Source organism: Pundamilia nyererei, unplaced genomic scaffold (assembly GCF_000239375.1).
Source record: "Pundamilia nyererei isolate P.nyererei 1_Seehausen unplaced genomic scaffold, PunNye1.0 scaffold00062, whole genome shotgun sequence".
In the NCBI taxonomy this organism is placed as follows: domain Eukaryota; kingdom Metazoa; phylum Chordata; class Actinopteri; order Cichliformes; family Cichlidae; genus Pundamilia; species Pundamilia nyererei.
In genome coordinates, this window is record NW_005187463.1 from 1003724 (window position 1) to 1015479 (window position 11756).

Below are 11756 nucleotides of genomic sequence, written 5' to 3' on the forward strand. Positions count from 1 at the left end.
TAGGCCTCGATGATCTGATCATGATTTTTATTTAATGAAAATTTTTTGGTCCTCAGTACATTTCCTCTGTTTGACTTGAAATGATGATAATCTTATCCTTTGATTGCACTATGAAAGCAGGATATACATTTCCCGTTACCTCACCTTATCAGGCCGAAGCCTATGACAATCTCAACCGGTGTCCTACTGTGGCTCGACATTTCCTCGTGCAGCCGTGATCCCTCAGTATTCACAGAGAGAAAGAGAGAAACGTGTGCCTGCTGTCTTGTGTTTGTTTGTGTCTGACTATTGAATGGATGTATGTATATAAATTGTGCATGAATCTCCGTTTCATAAGTGTGAATAATTCTTTTTCAGTTTAGCTTCTGAGATTTATAATTGTACATAGTTCTGCTAGAGGTACAAAATATTATATAACCTGAGAATTTTTCACAAAGTGCCTAGGAATTATTTTTATGCAACAAATGTACATTAGTGTGATAGCATTACATGTTGAAGAGAGAATAAATGGAAGACTTTGTAAGTTCCTGGTGGCATTTTGTTGTGACTGAATATACGAGACAAGAAAAGTTTTTTTTTTATTAAAACCAAATATACAACCTTGTAGAAATTGCTCCTTGAAGTATTGCTATCATAAACCTACTGCTTCCTGCTTCTTTCTGCTTACAGCAAAGCTGTCTCATTCCTTTATTCATTTTAAAACACTGTTTACCAACTGAGCATTAAAAAAAAAGTGAATAAAACATGAGTTTAAAAGTTCTCTGTATCTGTGCTACTTCAGCTCTGCATGGCCAGCAGTGCAGGCAGGTCCAGTGTGCAGTCCTTCCACCATTGAAGAAGGGGAAAAAGATAATGGGGCTGCTGCTCCTGCACAACATCCTAACCACAGATTAAGGGTTGGGATGGGTTTGAATTTGTGTTGTCTGGCTCACACGCTTATTGAAATCCCATTGCGTGCTCCTGCGGTTTATTCTGAACCTGGTTGGTGTCCCCTGTAGAGCTCAAAGTCCAGCTCTAGACACATTCTAGTATTCTGTGTACGTTATTTATGCCAATTCGGCAAGTTATAATTGTAGATTTACAGTTCAAGGTGTCATTGTGGACAGTAGAAAAAGGATTGCTTTTCACACACAGTTCTTAGTCAGTTTGGCAGAAATGCATACATAAAATCATATATCATATAGTGTCAGACCACTTGATGCTGCATTAGGTCAAAAGGAAAAAAAGAATTATCACAAGTGAGGAATTCTGTCAAGATAAGTTCTCAGAAAATTGGGGAAAGACGATTCATTATCAGTGTAACACTGTGATGTCACATCACTCGCCAGGGTGTCAATCTAAATAATCTTTAACATAACACGATGGAAGCTTCCGTGTTGGTGAGGTTCTCATGCACGCCCGCACTGGGTGACTCCTGTGCTTGTTTTGAAACAATCAAGCTCTGCACTCGGGTGTGTTTCAAACCTGCCTTTTTAAGTGACAGAGCAACAGCCCCCAGTGACATCTGTAAAGTCAGCAAACACAGTGGACCGAGTCGCTCAGCACCAATCACTCTGCTGTTTGGAGTCACCGAGGGTCGCCTAGGGCTTCACTGGGTAGCATAACTTGGTGGCTTCTTTGGCATTGCTCTGACTGTCAATCAGCACCAGGGGGTTTCTCTGGTGGTTCTCAATGATCTTAGAGATGCTGCTGAAGTGCTGCAATGAGAAAAAAACCCCCACAAAGAAGAATATTGTGTTAGACTAAAGGAAAATGTTTACAGCATTAGGATGAGGCTTGAGATCATTTTAACCCTGTCCACCACTGTGTAGGTCTCTGTGTTAGGACATGGCCTTGTCTTTATGCGTGCATGTTGATGCCATTTTTGAAAACGTATTTGAATATGGCACATTTTACAACGATGCTGCCTAAAGACAAAAATATATCTATTCCCAAAATGCTGACTTAAAGTAATTTAATTATATGCAAGTTTTTCATGTAGTTTTGTTACGTAAGTATAATGTGAAATGCTACATTTAATGGAATCGATTCCATTGATCAAGTGGAAGTAAAAGGTTCTTGAGGTTTGCAGGAGTTTTTTTTTTTAAATCTCATGCTGGCCAGATCTCATGATGAGCAGGATTTCGGAATTTTCATAAGACTCTCATATCATTGCTCTTTTTTGGCCACAGACTTGTGGCACTATAAATTAATGGTAAGGGTAAATGGACTGGTACTTATGTGTTGCCTTTCTACTCAATTTAAGCAATCAAAACACTTTCTACAAGTGTAATTCACTCAGTCACACACATTCATACAGCTCTTATCTATGTCTAAGAACCTTTTTCTAACATTCACACACAAACCTGATGCTTTGACTAATGGACTGCGGATTAACCTACCAACAATCTGATTGGTAAATACTACTATCTACTATCTAACCACAGCGGCCAACTTCACGAATCACTGGATGACCCTTTAGGTGAAAAAAAAGCTTTTTAATAATAAGGTAGAAAGCGTTTTAATAATAATAATAATAATAATGTCTACAGTTTGTAGGCCCTGGGCCCAGGTGAGTTAAATGAACTTGTTAAAAAAGGCTTTAATATGGGACCTTTCATTTAGGAAGTTTATTCAAAAGGGAAATTTGCAAAAAGGTGATTCGTTTTTTAAGAAGACAGTCATAGTGTTGTTGTTTCTTTAATATGAGTCTAATAATTATTAATAAGGCAGGGTACCTTTCTAATTCATAACACTACTGATTAAATTGGAAAATCTTTTTGGTTTATGTAGCTTGAAAAAGGAATAATTTCCCCTAGCTTTTGCCTGACACACAAGAGCCCACGAGGGCTCACAAGCCAATACACCTCTGGTGCTGGTCCTAAGCCCAGATGAAAGGGTAGGGTTTCATCATCAGGTAGGACAGCCAGCACAGAACCTGTGCCAAATCAGCTAGGCAGATCATTTGCTTGGGAAAATGATATCTTTGGGTAAGACACAAACCCAAGTTGCTCTCGATGCACAATTAAATGTGTGTGAACATTAGATAAAAAACACTTACGTAGGAAAACGCACAGAAAAATATGCTTGTGTGAATGAGGCAAGTTGTATAAGGTGTTTAGGTAGTGTAGAAAAACACTATATAAAAAATCTGTCCATTTACCGTAAACGCTGTAAGTAAGCAGAAAATTTCCAAACATTTTGAAAAGTAGACGTTTAAATAACAAAATGAATTCTAACCGAATTCCCAGCTATAGCCACGTTTCTTTAGCATTTACGCTACTACTATTGTGCATGCTTACTATCCTCATCCTATTTAGAATTTCTTAAATGTGGGTTAAATGAAGCATAAAGTATATCTGTTGTTATTTATTGTACCAAGTAGTGCAGTAAATAGTAAGTTTTGTGGTATTTGCCACACTAATGTGTTACCTGTAAAGTGTTGGGCACTGTTAGTGTCACAATTCTGACAAACAGCAGCCTAGACAGGCATAAAAGGGCTCTTACTAAAGTACAGATACACTTAAACTGAACAGACCTATCAAAGACGTATATTTACCTCTTCCCCTTTCTTCTCTCTTCCCAGAGCATACTGCTGAGTGCTTGGTATATAGCGGATTGGGATGTTGTACACTCTGCCATTGTAAAACACCACTAACGTATACGGCTGCTGTGCGTCATGACCAGAGCTCTTTCTCACCATAAACGCTCCGTCCTGAAACAGAAAAAGCTCAGAGTCAAACCCAGATTACAAAAATGATGGCTCAGCAGCTCTCTCTTCTCACCAAGAAGATTCTCACTTTATTCAAGCGAAACAAGGCATCGTCAGCAGTTTTTCGGTCGCACCCACTGGCATACCAGGGTTTCCTATAGATGTCTGCATCCTGAAATAAAGTGAAGGGAAATGAGGGTTACAAATGTATTATGAAAAACATCTTTGCAGTCTACTGTTTTAAGAGCACACCTTATCTTGATCTCCTGTGTCATTTTCATGAGGCTCTGCGAAAATAAACGGTAAGAATTTATGTCATTTTACATTGAAGTGCAAAATTCCCGTGTACGTGGATGTTAGACACAAGGGGGGCCCACACTTACTTGGGGAGGTAAACTGTGGAATAGGAATTCTGCAAGACAGAGTCCACAAACAGAGCAGATGTCAGTGATTGCACAGTACAAAGCTGTGCTTAAAGACATTTTTTACCACTTACTTTGGTCGCTGAAAGTCCAGTGTAAAGGCTTTTGGAGGAGTCTTCTGTTCATTATGAGCCAAAGGCAGTGTTTTGCCTTGAAAAATACAGACATGCTGAAATTAGTCTGCTTACTGTTTAGGTATAAGTAGAAAATAAAGATAATTTTTCAGTAATCAGCAGTTTGTAAAATTTGTCAACAAAGCATTTTCAGTCTGTATATTTAAGTCCTTATAACTGGAATAGATTTAATGTGAAAAATCTGTAAATGACGGTAAAATCTACTACAGTCCAACTCGTCTGTCATTCTTATGCACTGTCTGTACTGCTCGTGTGCTTCTGCAATTAAGTGATAATGGGAAAGCAAGTGGAAACCACAGAGGAAATGAGATGTGTGCTAAAGCTGTGCACACAATTATGGAAGCATATTGCACTAATTGGCTGATTGTCCAGTGTTTATTAAAGGCTCAGTCAGGTGTGGCTAATAATGGGAGTTAATTAAAATACTTACTTTCACAGTCCTTTGCTTTTAAATCTGGCCTCTGGAATGAAAGTCATATTTAGTATTTCTTTCACCGTCATCAGTGAAAGTGTGTAATGTTGACAGGGATGAGTGTATTATATGAAAAACTAGACATTTAATCAGATAATTATAATATTCTAACATTGTTTGCATTGCTTTCATTTAAATTAAATTCCTACCGGTCCTAGAGGTGGTTTTGGTGACCTCCTGTGGAAAACAATGAAATGATCACTTATTCTATTCTTTGAGCTCATAGCTTTATGTTAACTGAAATAATGTTAGGGTAAGTGATGCTTACTCTCTGGGTATAGGTTTAGGTAGACGTGGAGGACGATTCCTCCCAGGACCTAGAAGAGCAAATACAAAGCAGTTATATGAGTGTATTACTGGGTTCCCTATACAGTATAAATGCTAGTTATGTCAGTATTTTTGAAATTATAAATTAGTCATTCCATCGTAGAAAAGTGATTTGTCACTTGAGAGTGGCGTTCTTTACACCACTGCATCTGACGCTTTTTACTTGGCCTGATCTTGACTAATACGAATGACCTGAACTGCAACCTTTGATCCTGTTTGTGGTGTAATGCCTTTTGTAGCAGTTCAATGGATTAACTTACAGATAGTAAGGATTACAGTGGTACTCCTTAAAAGGTTTGTGCTTCAACTTTGTTGAGTGAAAGTCTAGTATCATATCAGTATTCAAAGGAGCTTGCAAAGAAAAGCGTAACAATGTGGTGTATGCTGTACAGTGCAGCGAGGAATGCCCAGACCTCTACATTGGAGAGACCAAACAGCCACTTCACAAGCGCATGGCATAACATAGAAGAGCCACCTCCACAGGACAAGACTCAGCAGTCCATCTGCATCTTAAGGATAAAGGACACTCTTTCGAGGATGCCAAGGTTCCCATTTTGGACAGAGAGGACAGATGGTTTGAAAGAGGAGTGAAAGAAGCATCTATGTCCACTGTGAGCAACCATCTTTGAACAGAGGCGGTGGTTTACGACACCAACTCTCTGCCATCTATAATCCAGTTTTGAGATCCCTCCCCAGACGCCTGAACGCCCACTCACATCCTGGGCCATCGGACCTCAGGAATTCGCATGATAAGGTGGGGCCAGGTTTCATAATGAGTTCACCTGAAACCCTGGCTGATTGTGAGCCACACCCATTTTCACACCTTGGCTCAGGCAATTAGAGGATCATCAGGGGGTCCTTTTGTCCCTCTGTGGGGGGAAACTCCCACTAGGTTTATATCTGGGACTCTCCACCATTTGACCTTAGAACTGAAGAAGCTTCTCGGATGAGAGGTGAAACGTCTTCAAGCAACTTAAAGAAGTCCAGACGCTTTTCTTTGCAAGCTCCTTTGACTACGATGACCTGGATGACCTTCACAGACATATCATATCAGTATGTTTGCGTCTGTAACTGTACCATGTTTGGGTGTAGCTTTCTACTGAGCTTGCTAGTGTTAGCTTAGCACTCAAGCTACCTGTATATGGAAAGTTCTGGCCCTAAAAACCAACGTGGCAGCAGCCAAAATGCTAAAATAAAAAATTTGTTCATAAAGGTCACAAAGACCTGAAAGCCCACTGATGACACCCAAAGTGTCAAAATTGACAGAATTATTTCCATAGCTAAGAAGCACCCATTATTTACACTATGTAGGCGGTGTAACATTGGAAAATTGTAAATTCAAGAGACACCTTCATTAATGCAAATACAGTGGGTTACAACAAAGTGCTAACCTTTGGCTATACTAAAGAGCAAGAAGGCCAGATCATACTTGCTAGAAAACATCTAAAAGAGCCTGCATGGCACTAAAATCAGTTATTTGGACAGATTAAACTGCGATGAATTCGTATAAGAAAGATCAGAAGAGAAAAGTATGAAGATGGAGAGAAACAGCTGGGATCCAAGCATGCCACATTATTTGTCACACTTGGTGGAGGCAATGTTATGGCATGGTCATGCATGGCTGCCAGTGGAAATAGGTCACTAGTGTTTTTTGATGATGTGACTATAGAAGTAACAGGATGATTGTGATGTGTAGAGGACTGGCTATACTCTCAGATTGAGCCAAATGCTAAAAAACACCTCACAGTGCAAATGGATAATCACCCAAACCATACTGCAAAAGCAACTCAAGAGGTTCTCAAGGCAAAAACTTGGTATATTCTTCGAATGTCAAGTGAGTTGCATGATCCCAACCTAATAAAGCATTTTTTTCAGTTACTGAAGATAGATCAGAGTGAAAAAATGAACAAATAGGCAACAAATTACAGTGGCAAAGCATCCTAAAGGAATAAACACAGCATTTGGTGATGTTTGTGGTTTCTAGCCTGGGAAAATTAAATTAAAGATTTTAATCCAAGTATTGAAATCAATACTTGCATATAAAAAGAGTTTTTCCAAACAATTTTGGATGCTTGAAAAAAATATTTATAAAAATTGCTCTAATTCTTAAATTCTTAGTTAATATATCTTTTTTGTAAAAAACCTTGATTGCACTTTAACATAATTATTGTTTGGTTTAAAATCCATTGCGGTGGTGTACAGAGGCAAAACTACAAAATGTGTTGCTCTGTCCAATAAGTTATATATACCCAACACAGTGTGCATACAGGCAGTTTGTTCGTAATGATACAGAGCAGGGGACCTTATCATAAAAGGGAACACCTAATCTAAAACTCCATCACTTTGATAAGCAGTGAAACACTTCCAAGGTCTTTCAGGTGAACCCTGCCACAGCAACACTACTAGTACATATTACTGGCCTTTCTGAACAAATAGTTCTTTTATTTCATTTCATACTCACTATCGTCTGGATCGCAAACTTCATATTCATCCCCATCAGTTGTCTCCTGGACCTGCATAATAACAACACCAATCCATTGGTATCCTTCTTAATGTCCAGTATCTTTTATGCGCCTTAAAAATTTGTAATCACTTACATGCGTGGGAGATTTCCTCATGTTCACTCTAAAAAACAAGAAGAAGAAAAAGAAATCTCCAAAACATCACTATACGTCAAATATTAGAATAGAATGTAATGACAAAGTATTGGTCATGCCATAATTTGAGTCTTGGTAGTCGTACCTGGGGCTGGGTTTTGGTGGTAAAGATGATGAGTGTTTTGCTGGGGTTGGACATAATCTAAAAGAAAAATCCAAGGAAATTATTAATAGTTGCAGTCAAAATAATTTCCAAATACTGTTATTTATTTGTTATTTATAACAAGTACTTTATAACAGAGTGCTCAGATAATTTACTCAAGTAAAAGTACCAATATTAAATAAAAGGGGAATTAATGCTCTATATTTAACATCATATTTAGGTACAAGTGTATTAGCCATACACTTAAATTTAGTATAAACAATTCCTTGAAGAGTTAGGCATTAGTGATACATACGCCTGGTTAGTTTTTAGAGTTGCAAAACAGTTTTATGTCTTTGGGGCTTGAAGGGTAGCAAGGTTAGGAACACTGATTTAACATTTAACCACTTGTTATAATATTAAATGCATGTTCTTCAATATATCAAGTCAATAACAAAGTACTGAAAAAGTAAAAGTGTTACAAAAATATGGCAATAAAAAAACTACTATCTAAGAATCTTAATATTACACTTATATACAGTACTTGAGTAAATTTACTTTGTTACATTCCACCACAGATTTGGACGTCTGTCTACATGAATGAATGTAACTCTGGAAAGTATTAAACTAACCTGCTTCCTGGATGAGCCGGAGAATTGTCCTGTGAGGGTAGCATAAAATGCAAACAGTGTTCAGCTTCAAGTATTCATGTAAAAAATGTGTAATTACATTTTACATAAATGTCCTACCTCTTTGTCAGGAACTTCATAAAAATCTGAAAAATAACCACAGCATCAATTAGGCAGGCAGCAGAACCAAAAAAGCCACCTTTTGGTGCTGGTTTACATCGGCCTCTTCGGCTGCTTTTTAACTATCCTTTGCATTTGCATGCATTTACTAATAACCTGTTAAATACAGGAGTCACGACAGAACTTCTTTTTTGTTCTTGCCTTTAGGCTGGAAAAGCAGATTGACGCAGTTGCGTGTAGTTTGCACAGAAGGTACCAAATAAAACTGTGAAAAGTGTGACACTTAAGCCAGAAAAAGAATTTACCATTTACCACTGCTCAGCTGCTCATTCGCATTTGCAGACAAACCGAGTTCTTACATGCAAACTATGGGTCACCGCAGCAATCTGCTATCGACTAAATTACTCACAAGGTTTTTTGTGCAGCACTTTCTTTGTAACACTTATCGCATCTTTCCCTTGTGGGGAGTGGTTTTATTAAAACCAATATTGTGGACAACTCTGAAGCAACTACATAATGTGAGATACATGCCTCTATTCAAAGGGAATAGAGATGTGGTTGAGATGTGGTTGGTTCATTACCCTCTAAGATTTTTTAACTTTTCATCTGAATCCTCCCTTAGTTATGCTGCAATACGTGTAGGCTGCTGGGGGATTCCCATGATGCATAGAGAGGTCTGTGCACTGAATCATACTTATTATCTCTGTCTCTCTTCCACAGCATGTCTTTTATCCTGTCTTCCTTCTCTCACCCCATCGGTCGCAGCAGATGGCCCCGCCCCTCCCTGAGCCTGGTTCTGCTGGAGGTTTCTTCCTGTTAAAAGGGAGTTTTTCCTTCCCAGTGTTGCCAAAGTGCTTGTTCACAGGGGGTCATATGATTGTTGGGTTTTTCCTCTGTATATATTATTGTAGGGGCTACCTTACAATATAAAGCACCTTGAGGTAGCTGTTGTTGTGATTTGGCACTGTATAAATAAAACTGAACGACCATTGTCAGTCAATCTCGTGCCGTGTCTCCTGCACAGTACAGAATGTGTTCAGCTTGTCAAATTTACATAAATCTTAATAAGCTAGCAGTGTGACTCGGAAGTGCAGCACTCTATGTTTGTTTTATCCCCAACAAACAACAATGTTGACGAGACGTTTTGCACCATCAAAGCAACCGTGGGTGCCTTTGGTTTCATTCTATAATACTGGACTTTTTGTTCTACCAAGGTTAGAACTTTGAAAGTGTTTAAACAAGAGAGAAAAGTGTGAAAATGTTCATGCCTGTGTGAGAAAAGTGTATAAAGTGTGTAGTGAGGGGTTTTACAGCCTTAAAACATCTATAATAATTGTGAAAAATAAAGTTGGCTACTTCGCAGATTTCACTGATCGCGAAATACGTTTAGAACGTAACCCCCGTGATAAACGATGGACCACTGCACACCCCTCTGGCCATGTGCTTTACCCACCGGGACTTGGAGTCCGCTGTGGTAACTTGGGAAGGTCTCTTGTAGCTTTGTTCCCACTGTTCACTGCGTATGAGGAAAAGCATAGAAAGGACTGTTATTATTTTTCCTGTAACTATTTGTATTTTATGTTGTTTTCTGGTTTAATTCAAATTCCAGCTGTTATTCAGCATATTGCAAAGCACAGATCTTTTTTTTTTCTTCTCTATGTTTGACTTGTAGCTTACTGCTAGGATTCTCTGAAGGTTCTATATAGTTGTCATTGTCCTCTGGATTTATGTAGTCCTCCTAAAAAGCAACAGAGACAACATCCCCACATTCGTTGGAAGATATTTTAAAATATGTAGTGAAATGTAACTGAAATGACACATCAAAGTGGCCTTACTTCATCACTTCCCACGTTTGGGGGTTCAGGGGGTAGCTCTTTGAACTTAGTTGGGTGGAGGGGCTTCTTGGGTGGCCGCTTGGGCGGGCTGTCTGAAAAGGAGAAGCAGAACCAGAAAAAGGGACATCATTTGCATGGAGACAGCTTGGTGTATTGCGACTCAATGTGTGTTTGTCACACTTCTGCAGAAATGTAGGGATGACTGCAAAAGAGTGAGTTTCAAGGCTATAGAAACTTTATAAAAAGAAGTCAACATTGCGTAAATTTTCAAAAGCATCATCAGTGAAACAAACAAAAAAAAAAGCAAAGAAAAAAAAAGCATGTATGTATAGTGACAAAAAAGGTCAAAGGACTACTGACCGACATACTCGCCCCTTGGGAAGGAACCAGAGGGAGGTGCGGTGAAGACTCTGTGGCTAGGAGGAGGTTCGTAGCTGTCATCATCACGTGGATCCTCATATGTGTCATTGTCCTGGAATAAACACGCTTTTAATAGCAAGCGTATCAGCAAGTGTAAGAATCATTTAAAATGAGCATTTTTCTAACTTACGTAATCAGAATCCGACAGCTGATCGTCGCTTTCCCTGTGGTCATCTGTAAACACAGAGGTTTAAGGCATTTTCGTAACAAAGACGAAGAAATCAAGATGTGGAAACGCAATCGTTGCTGTTATTAAAGCCAAATTTCTAAAAACAGTAAAACCTGGCAACCAACGAAACTCAGCAGGTGTTAGAGCACAATTTTAGAGTAAAACCTCAAAACTCAGTGTTTCGGTTGTGGAGCCAGTGATGTGTGTCTCCTCACCTCTTGAACTGTAGACTAAAGTCTCTCAGTCATTTAAAATGATGCAATTTTATCATTCTGTACTTTTACACTTTACTTTTGTGTAAGTTTTATACAATTAAGCAAAGAGGTTATCAAGCCAATATCTGAAAACAGGTAATCTGACTGAGCTGCAGTTTGTTTAATAGTAAATTTGTACCTTCAAGCATGGACACGGAGGCAAAAAAATCAAAGATGTACGTTAAAAAATAATAATCCAGCCTGATGACTTGTAATTCAGATGTAAATGTTTATGTCTAATGTGGTGATAGAGTTCAGGAGATTATTTCATAGAAAGCTAGCAGGTATCGGCAAATCAAAACTGGAGAGTGATAGCAAACTTCTCTTCTTTCAAAATGTCAAATTTGTGTTTCTAGAGTTAAAAATACACATGGCTGTATGTGTACAGATTGATTTCTTTAAAAGTTTCCATTCCTACAGTTGCACAAAGGAGACACGTGGGACAAAGTCTGAAACCCCCACGCTGTACAAAAAATAAAAATCCCGTCCAAGAGCATCAGAAGTCAAAAGAAACTTTGTGAGTCTTAATGAGATGAGTCAGAAA

The 11756-nt window shown here is 38.6% G+C and overlaps 1 protein-coding gene across 1 annotated transcript in view; it reads right to left on the reverse strand.

Annotated features, from left to right (window-relative positions):
* Positions 1–552: 552 nt before the first annotated feature.
* blnk (B cell linker) overlaps positions 553–11756 on the reverse strand; it is a 12619-nt gene continuing 1415 nt past the window's right edge. Inside the window, exons 3-21 of the mRNA XM_005735160.2 lie at positions 10920–10953; positions 10730–10841; positions 10370–10461; positions 10212–10272; positions 9988–10050; positions 8535–8560; positions 8418–8446; positions 7789–7845; positions 7644–7671; positions 7508–7559; positions 4988–5036; positions 4869–4896; positions 4678–4708; positions 4188–4263; positions 4075–4103; positions 3944–3978; positions 3780–3863; positions 3539–3694; positions 553–1697 (exon numbers count right to left, since the gene is read on the reverse strand). Coding sequence (XP_005735217.1) covers positions 1581–1697; positions 3539–3694; positions 3780–3863; positions 3944–3978; positions 4075–4103; positions 4188–4263; positions 4678–4708; positions 4869–4896; positions 4988–5036; positions 7508–7559; positions 7644–7671; positions 7789–7845; positions 8418–8446; positions 8535–8560; positions 9988–10050; positions 10212–10272; positions 10370–10461; positions 10730–10841; positions 10920–10953 — 1159 coding nt within the window. The 3' untranslated portion in view covers positions 553–1580. The remainder of the gene's footprint in view (positions 1698–3538; positions 3695–3779; positions 3864–3943; positions 3979–4074; positions 4104–4187; positions 4264–4677; positions 4709–4868; positions 4897–4987; positions 5037–7507; positions 7560–7643; positions 7672–7788; positions 7846–8417; positions 8447–8534; positions 8561–9987; positions 10051–10211; positions 10273–10369; positions 10462–10729; positions 10842–10919; positions 10954–11756) is intronic.